Genomic DNA, 19,596 nt, shown 5'->3' with positions numbered 1-19,596 from the left:
GTAAGAAAACCAGCAAATGACATTCTCAGTTATCAGGCCAAACAAATAAACAAACAAAAAGCCACAATGGTCTCCTCTTGAGCTCTTAACAGAAGTTAGCAAGCAACCTTTCACAGGATGGAAGCAAACAGTTACTAATGAAAAATCAGCAACTCTATTATTGGGGAATCCAGCAGATTTCTTCTGATCAAGATTGTTTTTCATGGGGCCCCATCTGTATGCTTTTTCATAAAGTGAGGGAAGCTTTTGCTCCTGGGTATTTATTTTCTGCCTGGGGTGCTAGAGTACCTAAGGCCATCCTATAGATAGATAGATAGATAGATAGATAGATAGATAGATAGATAGATAGATAGATAGATAGATAGATAGATAGATAGATAGATAGATAGATAGATAGATAGATAGATAGATAGATAGATAGATAGATAGATAGATAGATAGATAGATAGATAGATGATATACATTTCTATACCACATCAAATTTAATTTGGCTGTTAAAACACACCAGTAGTGAATGTGGGAACCCTACCCTGAGATAAAGGCCAGGACAAGAACTGTACAAAAATACATAAGCATACGCTGTTGAAGCTGGTGCTTTAAGATCCAGGAGGAAAATATATATTTTCCCCAATGCTGTTTGAAAAAAATCCTAACCATAAGGATGAAAACAGCAATAAAGGAAACCACTGCTCCCCTTCAATCCCGTTTAATTTTCTTCTGCTTAAAAACAAAAACAGCTCCATTTATTTCGAAGTCATTCTGTTCAGCACACATTCTTTGCTTGCTGGCTCGCAGCCCAGCTCCTCCTCCTCTAGGCACACAATCAAGACAACCCTGCGAACTTTGATTTCCTCAAGGTTTGTGTTTCTGAGGGTTTATTTTCTGGCACTGGCTGGGAATACCTCCCCAATCAGTTCTTTAAATCCCTGACAAAGCCATAAAGTTTTCTTGGCAACTGCCCATTTCCCCACAAAAAGCAACGGGAGCAGAAGAAAGGTAAGCCTCAGTTTCCTTTTGTCTCTTCATATAACTGGTGTTCTTTTTAGTAACTTAGTGGCTTGGTCTCAGCAACAATTGGTCAAATCTGTAGCCTTTTTCTTTCTGTGCTTCTGTTGACAGCGACCCTATCTGTTGGGGGGGGGGACCCAATGTTTCATTTTGGAATGAGACATTCCCTGACTTGTATAATTTGCAGAAATTTAAAGTAAAGAGCAAAGGCATGTCCATGCCTGCAAATTTCAGTAGACTGTATCTCTGTTATAATTTAATGAGGGTTTGCTTTCCTCCTTATGAAATCTCCAGAGTTACAGCCCGTCCACCGATTCTCAAAGAATAGAGCTGTGGCTTCCACTCTTAAATTCTAGGTCAGTTCCTGATGGGGGAATTGTGAAGCCTGCAGGCTTTGCCAGAGATAGCTGCTGCTCCAAAATGAGGGGGGGGGGAGAGAGAGACAGTTCGAGTGTGTCTTGTGATTTGTGTGGGTTCATTTTTAAGAAGCTGACTTCCTGTTTTCCGTCAACCTGTCTCCGTGTCGGGCCACGTCCCACAAAATTGAAGTGGACTTTCCATATAGAGAAACCATCTTGCTTTGTAGTTTGCTATCTCCCGTCATCCACGCTTGGATGAGAGAGGCCACCGCTTTGGGGGTTGGCAGCTGGAGGGCGGTGGAAACGCCTCCTCCTCCTCCTCCTGAATACCCGAAGAGTCTCTCTCTCTCTCTCTCTCTCTCTCTCTCTCTGTTTTGTCGAAGGCTGGGGAATGGAGAATGTCCCATATTTGCTGGCGGGCTTACGCTAATGAAAGCTTCGGATCTCCTACCCTATAAATCATAAGGATCTATCAAACGAAACTCTTAAAATTATTTTCCCCGAACAGTCCCTGTGCAAGGGCGCCTCATCTGAACGGAGCTAGACAGTTTTTAAAAATGCAAGCTAAGAAATAGGTAGCTAGCTAGATCTGAAAGTTAAATTGCTGGTTTGCCTGCTTGGACTTGGAGAAGTCGTGTTTTGAGAGATCAGTAAAAACGCTAATTAGGTGAAATGAAATGACCAAGCGGGTGACAGCCTCCTCTCTCTCTCTCTCTCTCTCTCTCTCTCACTCACTCACACACACACACACACACACACACACACACACACACACACACACACACACACACACACACACACACACAGAGAGAGAGAGAGAGAGAGAGAGAGAGAGAGAGAGAGAGAGAGCATCAAAGACGAGAGCTCGGGATGGTTCCAGGATTGACTGCAAGAAAGAACTTTAACTGCAAGTTTCTTCTATTCTGGGTTTGGGAAAAGGCGGGTCTCTCGCTGTACTTGGACTTCATTTCCCAGCATTCCTCACAATGGATTCTGCAAGCTTAAGCTGATGGGAGATGCAGTCCAGGAAATTCGGGATAGCCTCAATTTGCCCCCACTTGCAGTGCCTCTTTGCGATGGGCAGGATGTGCCAGAGAACCACCCCCTCATATCCTTCTGAAGTCAAAACAGACGACAGGCATAATACACGAACCCCATCACGATCTGCCATAACGTCGGGGGAGATCGCAATTGCAGAAGAACCACATCCCTTGGCATTACCTCACAACTTTCTGAGACACCTCTGTTCCTCCGTCGCTGCCAACACGCTCACTTCGTGGCCCTCCCATTCCTCATCCAACAACTGTTACCCGCCTCACTAACTTTTCTCAAAGTTTAGCGGGACCAATACAAAGTACCCAGTACTGTATGGTGAGATGCAGTGGTTCCCAATCTTGAGTAGCTTAGTGATTATAATTCCCAAAAGCCTTCAGCACCAGCTGTGCTGTCAAAATCATGTATTGGGGGATCTTGTATCTTTCTTAATAATATTAATAATTTCCAAATATTAATAATTTCAATAATATTAATAATATTAAATAGCATTTCATCACCAAAGACCATAGTTATAGGGACTGGTTAGATCAGAAGCTGGAAAAGTTATACTGTATTTTTGAACTGCTACTCTCCTAGTTCCCTCCCAGCTTGTGATTTGTAGTCAAAAAGTTGCCAGCTTTAGGTTAGTTACATGCATTCATATGTGCTGGGTTGCGCATGTGACTAAAGACTCAGAAGTGGTTTACCATTCACTTCTGAGATGCTCTCGGACTAATCATCTTGCCCAAGGCTATATGGGCTGGTTCTTCTTTTGGGAGACACAGCAGGGAATCAAACTCCTAACTTCGGGCTTCATAGCCAGGTACTCAACTCACTGAGCTATACTGTACACAGCAGACTTTCGGGAATCTTAAGGAGTAGCTGTAACTATTTCAAAACTTGAACGTTTTTGTACTGAGTTCCCACAATTGCCTAGCTATTTTGGTTGGCCACCAGAACATTCTGAGAGTTGCAGTACAGAAAAAAAGTACATTTTTGAAGCATTATCGATCATTCTGCTGCTGCTTGTCCATTTTTATCTCTGGTTTTCTCTTGGGCAATTCCTGCCTTCCCTTCCTGCTCAAATACATCAACAGTTCCAAACATGGACACTATAAGAACATATGCTTAATTTGTGGCTGGAATCATAGAAAAAGTGGGTGCAAATGTGATCTCAGCCTCTGTAGATATTGTCACTGCTGCCATTGCTAGCACAGGACCCTTCAAGCTGCAATACCAGAAATAGCCTTCCAGAAGAACAATGACTTCTTAGGTATGTAAAATAACTAACAATATTTAACTACACTTGTCAGGTGACAATATTTATTGTCAACTGAGCACCACCCTAGACCTAGGCAAACAGAGCCACACATTCACTAGCAGGGTTTATACCATTGATTTTAGAGCGTTTACAATAGCTTTGAAATGCATTGCCTAATTAAATTCTGGTCTTCTAAGGAAATACATGTGTTTTTAGTATGTGTATGTGTGGGAAAAATATACTGTAAAATGTAAGCTCTGAAGTTAGTAGGAGATGTAGAACTCAGACACTCCTATAAAGATTTTATCTTCTTTTGTAAACTCATTGGAAAGAAAAGGAAGTAGAAAATAAACTCTATATAGGTTTCTCTATTTGGTGGCACAATCTTCAATACTGTTATTTTTAAGAAATATTCTAGGTTGTAAACTCATCAACAAACCTTATTCTGGGTTGCAAACTCATCAAAACAGTGAATGGTATCAGCTCCATACAGTTTCCTTCTTTTATTCAGCAATATAACTAAATGTCCGATAATGTAATGGATAATCTTGCAATCAGTATTATCTTATTTTGATTATATTGTCTGCCATTTCCCCAAAGATGGCTACTCCAGATGATTACCTTCGGAAGGACTGGCAGATGGTCCGAGGTGTTCCTGTTGTCTGTGCGTTCTCTTTTAATTGGGACAGGATTGACAATTTCCAGAGTAGGCCTGATGATATTGTAATATCTACATTTCCAAAATCTGGTAAGTTCTCATGGCCAGGATTTTAGATTAGGTACTCTTCAGTCTCGAGAGACTATGGTAACATACTCTGTATGGAGGACTTGGAACAGCATCTAGTGTGGCTGAGAAGGCCAATTCGAGAGTGACAATCCCTTCCACACTGAGGACAAATACAATCTGTACCCTGTCCAGCTCCCTGATTTTGCTGGTTTTGGGACTTCTTCTTTGCCTCAGCCTGCTGGACAAGGGTCTCTTCAAAATGGGAGAGGCCATGATGCAGCTCCTGCCTCCAGGCTGAATGCTCAAATGTCAAGGTTTCCCATCTGTTGAGGTCCATTCCTAAGGCCTTCAGATCCTGCTTGCAGATGTCCTTATATTGAAGCTGTGGTCTCCCTCTGGGGCGATTTCCCTGCACTAATTCTCCATACAGGAGACCTTTTGGAATCTGACCATCAGCCATTCTCATGACATGCCCAAGCCAATGTAGATGTTGCTGTTTCAGTAATGTATACATGCTAAAAATTCCAGCTCGTTCTAGGACTACTCGGTTTGGAACTTTGTCCTGCCAGCTGGTACCAAAAATGCGTCGGAGACAATGCATATGGAAGGTGTTCAACTTCCTCTTCTGCTGTGCACGAAGGGTCCAGGACTCACTGCAGTACAGGAGTGCGCTCAGGACACAGGTTCTATAGAACTGGATCTTGGTTTATGCCATCAGCTTCTTATTAAGCCATACTCTCTTTGTGAGTCTAGAGAACGTGGTAGCTGCTTTGCTAATGCATTTATCCAGCTCAACATCTAGGGAGAGAGTGTCAGAGATCGTTGAGCCAAGGAAACAAAGTCATGAATAACCTCCAGTTCTTGTGTGGAGATGGTAATAGACGGAGGTGAGTCCATGCCTTTGTGTTTTCTTCAGGCTGATTGTTAGTCTAAAGTCTTGGCAGGCCTTGCTAAAGCAATTCATGAATTGTTGGGGGTCTTCAGCAGAGTGGGCAACAACAGCTGCATCATCGGTGAAGAGGAAGTTCTGCATGCATTTCAGTTGGACTTTGGTTCAGATGGACTTTGGTCAGTGTCAGGAACCAAGGCAAATTATGCCCAAAATCTCCTAGGATGACAATGAGAAGATACATCCAAATTCATTTTTAAGTGCTTTGCTTGTACTTGCAAGCAAAACTGTGTGGTATAAATCAGAGGTCCCCAAACTCCGGTCCACGGCCTGGTGCCGGTCCGTGGCCTGAGCTGGACCAGGCCGCAAAGACAGACCTCCCGCCCCCTGCATGCACTCACCCCCGCAAAACCTGTTTATGCCTGCATGTGTGCTCCAGCATGCCCGTGCGAGTGCTGTGCCACCATTTGCGCATGTGCATGACCACCTGCACAAGCACCACCATTTGCACATTTGCACAAGCACACATGCCCGCACAAGCACCATCGTTTGTGCATGTGCATGAGTGTGCTCGTGAGAGCACTCATTTGCACATGCGCATGAGCGCGGGGTGTGTGCCCCGCCTTCCGCAGCCAGTCCGCAGGGTGAAAAAGGTTGGGGACCCCTGGTATAAATTACCCATTATTAGAGCTGTGATCACGTTACCAGCTACCTGTTTTGGGTAGAACCTTATAGCTGTGAAATTAGACCTGAGCACACGCTATCATGTGCTTCTCTGCAACTCCCGCTACCCTTTAGTTTTGGATCTCCTACTATCTGTTTTCAAACTTCATGTTCATTCTGTTCCAAAATTCCTATAATTCTTCTCTGTGCCTCCCCTCACAGCTCACTGAAACCTGTTCCTTTCTCATTCCAAGCTTTATTGGATCTAGATGAATATCCAGCCAACATGGCTGTCATTTTTGTTTATTCATTTCCAGGCACTACATGGGTCTGTGAAATAGTGGACATGATTCTGCACGAGGGTGACTCTGAAAAATGCAAACGGGATGCAATCTTCAACAAAGTGCCTATGTTGGAATTTGCAGTGCCTGGCAAGATGCCTGCAGGTACAAAGAAAGCTTGCATTTCAGAGACGTAGGGTGAGCAGGTAAAAATTAGGAAGGTGCAGATCCAAGAGGTTTCATCTGGCAGATCATCTTTCAGCCTCCTTGGTTTGATTGCTGGCAATCTTTGGGTCCTGTAACTAGGAATCAACTTGGGTCCCCTCATTGGGAGAAAGGTGGCCTTGAAATGAAACCAACCAACCAACAAATTTAAGGATCAATGTCTCTCTATGCTTCCCTAATCTGGGTCATGAGCGATTTTTGTTCTTGCATAAGTTTGACTATTTTGTGTATTTTGATCAGAAGTTGTTTTTGGAGGGCTTTCTCTCTGCATCCACCTAATAACTGAAATGGGGCGAAAAAGTAGTAGTGTGGTTAAACCTGACTTAGACCTGCCTAAAAAGCCAGCATCCCACCTCGGCTCACCTCAAGCACTGTCTACATTGTAGAACAGTGATTACTAACAACTGTGACCAAGGAATTTTCTACCGAATTGGACATCAGTGAAAGTGGTCTTATCTCTATCTTTAAAGGCACTTTTAGCACAGGTCGAGGGCAAGTGTGGCCCTCTAGATGTTTCACTGCAAGAGATGGTAAAGCATCCATTACTACAGATATTATGAAGTGATGGAGCAGACAATTGTGCACACCAACAGTGCATAATTTAGTTATGAACTAGTGGAGAGCAAATGGATGAGATATTTAAATGGGTAAGATGAATGTCAGACCCAGCTGTCTGGAAACAGTCAAAAAGAACAGAGCCTCTACCAACAAGGAAAACTTAATAAAAGCTTTTAAGGGGCTTATGAATACAGTGGTCCCCCGCTTAATGATTACCCCGCTCCACGATGAAATCACTTAACGACGATGTTTTTGCGATCGCTTTTGCAATAGCAAAATGATGTTTAAATGGGTTTTTTTCACTTAACAACGATCGGTTCCCTGCTTTGGGAACTGATTCTTTGCTAAATGATGACTTTCAAACAGCTGATCAGCGGCTCTCAAAATGGCCACCGGCTGTACAAAGTGGCTTCCCGCTGTTTTCAGCATGGATTCCTCGCTATACAGGGAGCAGAAAATGGCCGCCCTATGGAGGATCATCGCTGGACGGTGAGTTATTTCGCCCATTGGAACACATTGAATGGTTTTCAATGCATTCCAATGGTTTTTTTATTTCGCTTGATGACGATTTCGTTGTACAGTGATTTTGCTGGAACAGATTATTGTCGTCAAGCGAGGCACCACTGTATTGTGTTCTGAGCTGCCCTGGCCCACTGACGCAAGGGGAACTACTTGAGTGATGCAGCACAGAACTTCTTGCAGTTGCCTCACTTCAACAAAGCTGGACAATAATGGCACTCAAGAAGATTCCCTGTCTGTCATTCCCTAGGTTGCCAGTTCAAACCCTGTTGCTTGTGTACTGACAATTACCATGTTGTCCATATGCCGTGACCTCAAATACAAATTTCACTCCTTAGGCACAGAACAATTAGCTCAGGTACCACCTCCTCGAGTGGTGAAGACCCACCTTACTGTGGATCTCCTTCCCAAGAGCTTCTGGGAAAATGGCTGCAAGGTAAAGTTTCTGGAGACCTATTAAGCAAGACAACAGGTCAATTGGGGACCAAGAAGCAACATCATGCAGAATGAAGCCTAAGGGCTGTGAATCGCTGTCTCTTATAGTGCACTAATGCTTGAAGGCATCTGGCATGTTGGGCTTATGCAACTGAATAGTACATTCCAGATTGCTTGAATCACAGCAGATGAAATAATTACTGTCACGTTCCTGTGTGACCCTTGGTTGTTTCATGAAGCAAAGGTGCACACTACGTGTCGTTCAGCTACCACCGGTTGATTACATGAACTTTATTCACTATTAATCCTGGAGGTCTGGGCAATGTATCATTTAAGAACCAAGTAGAAATTGTTTATTGTTACAGGTGATAAAAGTCCAGTCAATGTTGTTAACTCTCAACTAAAACAACCTTCTTCCTTCTCATCTCCACTCACTCTCCTTTTCTTCTTTTCCCCACTTAACTCTGCCCTCACGAACTCCTGTTAGTGCATGCAAATCTCAACATAAATATTCATGAGCAGGGTGAACACTACAATTACTATGGTCGTATGACCCATTTAAAGTATAGATGAAACCAATTATATTAATTTTTTTAAAAAATTAAAACAATTTTGATCCACTAACTGAACCATATTCTGACTTCATCCAAGGAGAAATTAGCAACTCAGGTTATTAATTCGTAAGTTCTGGTCTGACAAGGTATATAAGCAGCCACTCATCAGGATGGCCCTGAAATCTACACAAGTGGGGTGAATTTCACCATCTCTCAGCTCCCCGTAAATGTTCTAGTATAAGAGAGCATAAGATAAATACTCAAGACCACCAAACAGAAAGTCCCTCCTTCCTTTACACTGGCATCTGAAAAATGTATCTCTTTGGAGAGGTTTCTGAGGGAGCCAGGAGGCAATCCAGATGTGGAGGTATTTTGAAGTTTTAAATTTATAGTTTTAAAATAATGTTTTAAATATGTATATATTATAGTTTTAAGTCTTAAGTTGTTTGACTTTAATTTTTTTGGTATACCACTGTGGCGGACAGCCCACACATCACTCCTGTCAGTCATTTTAGAGCTCTAGTGCAGGAGCCGAAGACAGGACAGGAGGGGCGGAGTCAACAGAAGTGGGGGAGACAGAGAGTCAGTGAGGGAGAAGATTGTGAAGTGTTTAGACAAGAGATTGGAAAGTTGGTGTGTTAGAGAATATAAAAAAGTTAAAGGTAATAAGAAATACATAGACAGTAAGACTATATTGAGACCCTGATTTAAGTGAAGGAATACAAGCAAGTTTACATGTAACCAAATCCACATTTGTTGAATGAATAATAAAAGAACATCCATGATTTTTCTTCTGTGATTTACCTAACAAACCATAAACTTGTTATATTTGGCAGCAATTGTCTGAGATTCAGTGAGGGTAATACCCTCTAGTGGCAGCGTAAAAGGGTAAAAAGAACAAGTTGTGTCTGAAGGTGGACCTGTGAGTGGGAAAACAAACAGGGGACACTGGGGGTGCGTGATAACCACCTGGCAGAGTGGATTAAAATCAATGATTTTTTAAAAAAACTTTTTAAAAATCAAAATTTCAAAATATTCATCTTTTTAAAATTTAAATCCCATTTATTTTAATGAAATGCTTTTTGAGAAAAAAACCTATCTAAAGATAGTTACAGTCGTGCCTCACTTTATGATTGCCCTGCATTACGATGAAACTGCATTACGACGATCTTTTTGTGATCGTAATTGCGATCGCAAAACAATGGTCTAAATAGTTTTTTTTTCCCTTTGCGATGATCGGTTCCCTGCTTCGGGAACCGATTCTTCGCAAAATGGTGATTTTAAAACAGCTGATCAGCGGTTTCAAAATGGCCACCGGGTAAACAAAATGGCTCCCCGCTGTTTTCTGGGACGGATTCCTCACAAGACAGGCAGCGAAAACGGCTGCCCTATGGAGGCTCTTCGCTGGATGGTGAGATTTGACCCCATTGGAATGCATTGAAGGGGTTTCAATGGTTTTTTTTCGCTTTACGATGTTTTCGCTTAACGGCGATTTTCCTGGAACAGATTATCACCGTTAAGCGAGGCACCACTGTATCTATTTAAGATACAATATCAAAGGTTATTCAGCATGAAATAGAAATTAGTTATGTAGCTTTAGTTATGAGGCTGTATATTTATGCAATATTTACATTTTTGGTAAACTTATTCAATTAATCCAAGTTATCCAAGCTGAGGTAACATGCACCTTTTCACAGTAAAAATGATATAAAATGAACAAAGTTCAGGAAAATACCTTAATCCCATTGGTGTTCTACAAATCCATGTACAAACAATGAACACACCAAATGTTTAAACAAATACAAAAATATGTATGCTATATAATGTTATTGTTTTGGTTAAATAAAACAATTTAAGGAGTTCTCCAAATGAGTGGTTGACCTATTAAAATAAAATTTGTTCTGATACAGCTGTTTTACTAATCTGACAGATTATTATTCTAAATATGAAATCTTCATCTGGTTGCAAATATTAAAGATTGTAATTACCAGCAAGAATGAGTCTTTGCATTTAAAATCATGATTTAAATTGAATCTTACTGACTAGTGATTTTAATCGACTTGATTTAAATCAAACCCACCCTGTCATGTGGGGTCCCTCCTAGAGAAGGCTTTTAAAAAAAGCAAATATAAATAAAGAAAGAAGCCATAGAGAAGCAATATGTTCACTGACAAAGAATTACCTAGATTCTGTGCTGGAATATTGCTGAGGGCAAAATATTGAGTCTAGTGAGCATAAAACAACTGGTTGCAGTATTTGGCTGCAGAGTTTGAATCTATTCTGGTTCCTGAGAGGGGGACCAGCTGAGATCACCCAGAATGTGTGTGATTCATAGGATGATCTGCCATGTTGCCTGCAGGGCTTCAGGCAAATTGCATAGTCCTGAAGCATCACCAGAAGGAGGGACTGGTAAATTATTTTTGGATACATTATAAAACCCTGGGACCACAACTCAGACTCTTCTCCATGACCCATAAGTAACATAACTAATAGTGACCTTAAACATTTTGACTGGCTGGACAGGTTAGTGAGTTCTGTACTTGACTGTGGAACCACAGGTCAGGAGTCACCTATACCTTACAGCAGTGGTCCCCAACCTTGGGCCTCAGTTGTTCTTGGACTTCAACTCCCAGAAATCCTGGCCAGTAGAGGTTATGGTGAAGGCTTCTGGGAGTTGCAGCCCAAGAACTTCTGGAGGCCCAAGGTTGGGGACCACTGCCTTACAACAGTGGTCACCAACGTTGGGCGTCCAGATGTTCTTGGATTTCAACTCCCAGAAATACTGGCTAACAGAGGTGGTGGTGAAGGCTTCTGGGAGTTGTAGTCTAAGAACATCTGGAGGCCCAAGGTTGGAGACCACTACCTTACAGGAGAAAACTGGCCTGTGTAGACTCAGGCAATCTGCATGTTCCCAAAGCTCCCTCAGAAGAAGGAAAGGCTACACTACTTCTGATTACTCTTATATGTACCTAGATAAACTTGGAAAGGGTCACCATAACATGGAATCAACTTGACAGGAAGCAATGACAATGATGATCAATGTTTGAGAAACCTGAGATGGTCTGAGAGCTGTTAGATAGGATGCAGGTATTCTGTATACCAGAAACACACTGTATGCAACAGGGGAGCAAGTTTCATTTGCTAGAGTACATAGATCCCATCTCTCAGTATTGTATAATCTTTGATACGGCACCCCCAAGTCCTTGTTGTTCAAGCGTTAAGACCGAATGCTAACTGATCTCATTTTGTGTAGAATCAGGAGTGCGTATTTACTTATATATATAAAAAATTATGGAATGCACATAATTAAGAGTTCTTAGGTGAAAACTGAGCTATGGCCAAAATGTTGTCGTCTCCTCCCCATCTCTAGTTTCTGAAAAGCCTACTCAGATTTTCAGACATGTGGTCACGTATCACAGAATTTGGGAAACCCAACATATGATGCAAAAAAAAAAAATGCCTGGATATTCTCTATGCCTAGTTGAACACACTAATCCAAATGGGAATTTCACAGAATAACTTTTGCCATGGATTTAGATTTATTGTATATGATGTCAGGGAGGAAGCATGAAGGTAGATGAATGTTTTGAAAACCACTGCATTACATTAAAATGTTTTTTGCTGCTGTCGAAACGTGGGCTATTTATTCACGAGGACTTTTTCTTCTTCTTCTCCCCTTCGATCAAGATGATATACGTAGCCCGCAATGCAAAAGATGTTGCTGTTTCCTTTTACCATTTTGACTTGATGAACAAGTTGCATCCAGAACCTGGCAGCTGGGATAACTACCTGAAGAAATTCATGGCAGGATGGAGTGAGTTTGTCCAGCTGTTTTTCAACTGTCAATATTTAGAAATTTCACTTTTTCAGGGAATATGTACTGTGATTGTTCCTTAAATAGTACTTTGTAATTAAACACAAAATGATGGGATTGCAGACTGAAAAGATTTTTTCTTAACAGAATAGCAATCCGGGTCAACTCCCAAGTACAGTAGAATATAGTAAATGAGGAAAGCTTCCCCATCTGGAGAAATAGTGGGAATGGAAGCAATGCTTCAAGGTGATATGTGCAGATCTGGTTAACTGTAATTTTCCCTTTAAATGTATGATTTTAGAGCAGCAAGGTTGACTGTATTCATTTCCAAGGATATTTTTTCTCTGCAAGATTTAGCTCAGAAAATTTTTACATCTTTTCTAGTTTGAAGCAAATTGGCTATGCACAGCATTGATTGCCCAACACCCATGATGGCAATGAATGAAGCTATATTTTATGTGGAGTGAACGGGAGTGCCTGTGTGGGACAACAACCAGGTCTTAAAAGTCTTCTCTATCCTTCACACAAGGGTCCTGATCTGAAATGGGTAAAACATATTCCTAAAATGGATCAGTATACTATTGAACCACTACTGAGCAAAAGACATGGTAGTAATACAATTGCATTGCTTTTGTAAGCATTGCCATTGTGCAAATGGAAGCTGAGGTTTTTCATGGAAATCACTGCTTGTGTAACCACAAGCAGCACAATCCATCCTAATTATGCTGGCAGATGGTCAATAGGAAACTGGCTTTTATGTATAATTTGACTTGAAAAAGATTCAGCTTTTTAGAAGGAAGTTTGCACTTTTAAAAAATTATGTTTTAATTCACAAAACTGAAAAATGAACAGATAAACCATTCCCACATCAACTAAAAATGATCCATTGGGAAGGCAAAGTCTAATTAATGGCTGAATTCCCAAAGCTGAAGCTCTATTTTTATATTAAATGTGGTATCATCCAGGTGTTAGATTAGGAGTCCAGACTGTGTAGATTGCACATATGCATACAGAATCATTGGCTCAACAGTTTCCATGCTACGTGCAATGAACCTCAATGAGGTTCTATTTTTACAATCATTTCAGTCTTCGGCTGCCATTCTTTCCACTTAGATTTAAACAAATTTGCCATGTGTGAGGTGGTCATGTGTTTGCTGATGGCATGCAGAAAAATTAGCGGAGGCTGTTTAATGATCAGGAAGCACAGGATATGTGGGGCCAAAATAAAGTGTCATACAAGCAAATCTGGTTCATACCAATTTGAAAAATTTCTCAGCTTCATGCTTATTCCAGAGCAGGCCATAATGGAAAAGCCTTCTGGCCTATATAAAGCACAGATCACTTCCATGCAAAAAGTTCCTGGCCTACAAAGTAAAGAGCCACAGCTTGCCAAACTGCAAGCAAAGTGTAGCTCAGGTAGATTTTAAATTCTGTCAATAGAAATATCTTTAAATGTCCTTTCTCTGTCCAATCACTGAATGGAGATGAAAGCAGAAGAAACCAGAAAGCCAGTGGGAAACTCAGATGACTCCATCTGACCTATGGACTAATAATTTTTCATCCCTCACTGAAAATACCTGTTGTATATTATCTCAGTGATCTTTATACAATGCTATAATGTAGATCAGACCTGCATTATCATTTCTGTATTACCTGGCATTGTATTTTTATTATTGAAGTAAGTTTTGAACAAGGGTCTTGTTGACTTGCACCTTAGCCATTAGGTCCTTGTACTACTACAATTGTAATTATTTTAGCCATAATCATCTTTTCATATCACACTGGCCAAAATCCTGTTGCATAGTTTAGCCAATCACACTGGAGTAAGTGCATTAAATCAATGGGAAATTTGTCACTCAACCCCTCTGTATTATAACTGTGACTTACTATGCATGCTAAGGTAAGTCACAACTGGAGTAGACCCATTGCGTCAATGGAACTTACAGAGGATCTGGAAGCTGAGTCATGGCAATTGGACTTTTTTATTAGGTTGAAACATTTTGCTACTCATCCAAGTAGCATCTTCAGTCTAACCCTGACTGAAGAAGCTACTTGGATGAGTAGCAAAACATTTCAACCTACCATATTTTTCTGTGTATAAGATGCCCCCATGTATAAGACCCCCCCCCCACTTTTCTAATCCAAAATTCTTTCTTTGCAAGAAAGTGAAAGGGGAAGGCAGGGCTCAAAGCGCTTTGATTCTTGCTTTCCCTCTCCAGTTTCTTTGCAAAAAGCTTCTTTACCACTCCTCTTTTTGTGAGGGGGAAAGCAGCTTTTTGCAAAGAAACTGGAGAGGGAAAACACTTTCCTCTCAAGAAAGTGGAGGGGAGAGAAGGAATCACTTTCCCCCTCCACCCTCTTGCGAGGAAAGTGCTTTGCCCATCCACTTTCTTTGCAAAAAGTGGAGGGGGAAAAAGGATCAAAGTGCTTTGATCCCTCCCCCCATCCTTATTACCATGTATAAATCAACCCTCAATTTTCCCTCTAATTATTTTAAGAAAAACTGTAGTTTTATACACAGAAAAATACAGTAATAAGAAAGAAGTCCAGTTGCCATGACTCAACTTCCAGATATAACCTCACCTGGATGACTGAGAATCTTCACAGATAAATTTACAAAGGAGTTGACTCACCAAATTCTCATTGATTTAATGGACCTATTCTAATATAATTTACTATGCTAAGCCACCGAATTTTGTGTTATAAAAAAACCCACAATCTTGCATGCACTAACACAGCTATCAAACCTAAAATGATTATCTCTTGTCACTAACTTATTGCTAAAGATCTCTTTGCTGCCTCTGGCTTGCCCCTCCTGTCTTTCTGTTGTGTTTGCATTGCTTCCTTTCTTAGTTCCAATCCGTTTTCCTGACCTCTGAGCATATAGGAAGCATGGGGGACATCTTTTCCACAAGGTGGAGATTCAGTTTTCCCTTCATTTTATTCTACTGTTTGTAACTGCTGGTTGCAACTGTAAGTAAATACTTTTTCCTACTCAAAAAACCTCCGGAGTGATTTTTAATATACAGTATAAGCTGCTAGTTACTGTGAACAGGGGCAGCTGATATTTGAGCTATTCTCTTATGCTTTCTCCGAGCAGTTGTTATTTATACAGTACTTTAAACTCTGCTAATTACAAAGGAATTGCCAATTATTCACAACCTTTCGGCCAAAACCTATTTATCTCTTTCTAACATCTAGCTGCTTTTGGTTCCTGGTATGACCATGTGAAAACATGGTGGAATAAGAGGAACGAACATCCTATACTATACCTATTTTATGAAGACATAAAAGAGGTAAGTGGATAAGTCTATCCTTGAGGTTATTTCTTGCTGAAGTGATAGAAGAAACATTTACAATGTCATTTATGTGCCTTCCTGGATTAGAGTGAATTAGCCTTGCACAAAGATAATAGATGTCTTTTGTTTTGTGAGGTTTTATACAGAAAATCCTGGCGAAGATAGAAATGGAATTCCTAATGGAATAGCTGAGGGCCATACAAACACTGATGTCATTTCACTGCCACTTTCCACAGGATCCGAAGCGTGAGATTAAGAAAATCATACATTTTTTGGGAAAAGACCTGGAAGAATCAACTGTGGATAAGATTGTACAGAACACGTCATTTGAAATTATGAAGGACAATCCGGTTACAAATTATAGGATGGCTCCATCTACTGTGATGGATCACAGTGTCTCCCCATTTATGCGCAAGGGTAAAGATTTCTGTGAACTTTTCCAACTTTTCCTCTTTAGCCTTTGATTATGAGTATTAACTGATTTTTAAAAAGAATTTAAAATCACTTTTTACCTGCTGTTAGACAAATCTGAATAGTAGCAAGACAACTTGCTAGAAGAAAAGACAACTTAATCTTTGTTTCCTGTTATAGTAATATACAGCAAAAAAAGAGACTTAAAAGTACATTGGTTGTTCTGGGTTTTTTGGGCTCTTTGGCCATTTTCTGAAGGTTGTTCTTCCTAACGTTTCGCCAGTCTCTGTGGCCGGCATCTTCAGAGGACAGCACTCTGGTGAGACACTCCGGTATCTTTTGCCACAGAGTGCTGTCCTCTGAAGGTGCCGGCCACAGAGACTGGCCAAATGTTAGGAAGAACAACCTTCAGAACACGGCCAAGAGCACGAAAAACCCAGAACAACCATTAGATCCCGTCTGTGAAAGCCTTCGCGAATATATTAAAAGTACATTCTCCAGCCTAGTTACAATTGTCACCTGCACAATAAAATTTCTTTTTATTACTGGGCAAAAGAAACCTAACTGTTACCTTCTTCTTCTAGGGCTTGCTGGAGACTGGAAGAATCATTTCACTGTGGCTCAGAATGAGGCATTTGATGAAGATTACAAGAAGAAAATGGCCAATACAACACTGCGATTCCGAACAGAGATCTGAGGCTCCCTTTAAAGTTGCTACTCTTCTCCAATTATAGACAGAACCTGCAATTTTGTCAATATTTTGGACTCTCCAGGGTATCTGTTTTTAATCAAAGAGAAAACACAAGTTTCTAACAGATAGTTGTGTGATAAATGTGTAACACTGGAAGGGCCACATTATGAAGGAGTGGAATGCATAGTTTTTTCCTGACAGTTTAAGCAATTAAATGTGGAGGGAAAACTTGGGAGGGGTGATAATCTGACTTGGACAAATGACCTGTGAGGGGTGTCTGGAGCACCTCTCTCAAATCCTGTTTTTATTAGACTGATATACAGAATGTTCATGCTTGCATTTTGAGCTAAAAATGAAATAGATCATGAGGCTGCTCCTTATCCTGTCATCTTTGTTGGTATCCTCTAGAGTTGAGCAGAAAATCCCATCAGAATAAGGTAGAATTTGTAGAATCACCAAAGTTGCCATTGGCAAGCAGAGTAAATTTTCTTCATGGAGAAATGGCAATGTCTATGTAAGAGCCATGATCCTATATTATTATTTTGGTGGGACTTTCTGCTTTGCCAGTGTTCATTAGGCTACTGGTTGAGTTTGAATCCACAGGCATGATCCAGAGCAATAATTAGTGGGGAGCAACGAGGGCTTTGCCCAAGGACACCAAAATTTAAGGCCATCAAAATTTGAAAGTGAATCATTCACTTTCCACCCAAGTGACTGGGTGTGTGACATAGCTACTGTGGAGGGTGAAGGTGAAATTTACTTGTGCGGCCACTGTAACTTTATGGTGGCCTTTTCTTACCCTTTCATTTAATTGAAATTTTAATTAACACAGCTTTAAAAAAATGAAATAGCATCGTGGATGTATAACAGATAATCTCACCACATTGCTATCCAGACAGTGACTGGAAAATTTGTTTTTAATCATTAAAATAAAGCATAATGGTGATATTGTACAGATGAAAGTGGTGTAGCTCTAAGGCTGTCTGAATCAGCACAGACTACACTTCTTTTTCATTTGTCTCTAAAAAAATTGGATTTTTTGTGTGCTGTGACTCTATATATTTACACAAGCTTTAGGGTACAACACCTGGAGGTCATAATGGACTGGAAGATGGTAAATTGGCAAAATCCTAACCTCACCATGCAGTCATTCAATACATCATCTTGTAAAATGTTAGGGTTATATTATTAAAATGTATCAAGATATACTACTTCAATTGCAGAGTTTAGTAAATTTCTACTAGGTTTAATATAATTATACCAATTCTTTTGAGAACTCTGATTAAAATGAGACTTTTTCTCCTGAAGTAATACACTTTTTGATTTTTTAGTGATATTTAATGTTTCCGAGTTAATCCTTCATAGCATAACAGGTAATATGCACCCATGAGGAGAAGGCCATCTATTAGTCTTTAAGGTGCCACGAGATTTCTGTTTTTATTTTTTTCTACACATGCTGAAACAGACTAACATGCTTGTCCTTTTGAAAAGCTGTCCTATTCTGTGTAATATTTCCTTTCCTTATAGATGAAATGCAGTGAATTGATGAAAAGGTGGCATATAAAGGCACCAAATAACAAATAAATAAACAATAAATGCTGTGATTGCAGAATCTGACGGTACTCTTAAATGTTATAGATTCTTGGAAACCGAAAGAAACTAAAAGTTAGTATGTTCTTTAGTGAAGAGCACTGGACCAACTTGGATACACAGTGCAGTGCTATGGATAAGAGTAATGGACTGCGACTCAGGAGCCCTGGATTTTAATCCCTCTCAACCATGAAAACTTGGGGCAGTAGGGGGTGGTGGGGGTGGAACTGACAAAGCCACTCCTCCAATATTCATTTACAGTACACAGTATCTTTAAAGCCCTGTTAGGGCTGCTTTAAGTTGGTTTTGACTTGACAACACATAACGTACACATATAGGACAAACTGGAAGAGACAGTCACATGACTTCTATGAATTTTCTGGTTACTTTCACCCTGCTTTTCAGCTTGAGTGGGTGTGATGAACAGCAATCCTCTTGTATTTAGTCCATTAAAATATTGCTCCAGGATAAAAGTAATAATTTTGGACAATAATGCTTTCGCTGCTCATGGAGAGGGGATAATGAAATAAACTTTTAACCATCATAATTGCTTTCCCCTTAATTGTGCAAGAACTTGGACACACCAAAATAACCAAGTCTGGTGCCACCTTTAAAACTGGTGAGTTTTACTTGCCCTAAGAGCCCACTTCTTCAGACTCATGGAGGCAGCCTCAGTAGACAGACGTTCATCCAGTGGCAGAGAGAAGAGAATACCGAAATTAATGGGAATGCAAGAAGCAGGTCATGTTCATAGTCAATCAACTTGTCTTTTACAGACCTTGGAGATGACAGATACAGCTCTAAATGGTCCTCCTTAGGAACCATTCATAGGTCATGAATGAGTAAATTCAACCCCAGATAAACAATGATATAGTCGGTGGGAAAGCCTAGAAGTCTAGTAAAATGGAAGAATATGTCCCACAGCTCCATCGGTTTATACTGTATAATAATAATAATAATAATAATAATAATAATAATAATAATAATAATAATAATAATAATAATAATAATAATAATAATAATAATAATAATATAATTTATTGTCATTGTAAGTATATACACAGTATACCATACAACGAAATTCACAGACACCCAGAGACCAGACACAGGTTGTGATATGGAGGCAGGACAGAACGAAGATGCAGCCAAGGATAGCAAGCCGCATATACAAATCTACACGACGGACCCATAACGAAAGCAATTCTTAACGCCAAGAAAGGACTACTGTACGTTCAGAGTTCAGAAACGCCATTTTTTTTTTCGGGGGTGGGGCTGGC

The 19,596-nt window shown here is 40.4% G+C and overlaps 1 protein-coding gene across 3 annotated transcripts; it reads left to right on the top strand.

The window, feature by feature from the left end:
• The first annotated feature begins 788 nt into the window (after positions 1–788).
• Positions 789–18,341, top strand: LOC110086333 (sulfotransferase 1B1). 3 transcript variants are annotated; one of them, XM_073003992.2, is made up of 9 exons: positions 802–996; positions 3,590–3,675; positions 4,264–4,411; positions 6,260–6,388; positions 7,864–7,961; positions 12,202–12,328; positions 15,530–15,624; positions 15,864–16,044; positions 16,623–18,341. In XM_073003992.2, the coding sequence occupies exons 3-9, from the start codon at positions 4,264–4,266 to the stop codon at positions 16,733–16,735; spliced, it is 891 nt and encodes a 296-aa protein (XP_072860093.2). In that variant the 5' UTR covers positions 802–996; positions 3,590–3,675; the 3' UTR covers positions 16,736–18,341. The 3 variants fall into 3 exon arrangements, with proteins under 3 accessions (XP_020662854.3, XP_072860093.2, XP_072860094.2); XM_020807195.3 differs by lacking the exon at positions 3,590–3,675 and having other exon boundaries at positions 789–996; XM_073003993.2 differs by lacking the exons at positions 3,590–3,675; positions 4,264–4,411.
• Positions 18,342–19,596: the final 1,255 nt, after the last annotated feature.

This window comes from Pogona vitticeps, chromosome 6, assembly GCF_051106095.1.
Source record: "Pogona vitticeps strain Pit_001003342236 chromosome 6, PviZW2.1, whole genome shotgun sequence".
Lineage (NCBI taxonomy): Eukaryota > Metazoa > Chordata > Lepidosauria > Squamata > Agamidae > Pogona > Pogona vitticeps.
Note: the sequence above shows the minus strand (reverse complement) of the source record. Positions and strands in the feature narration are given on the sequence as shown.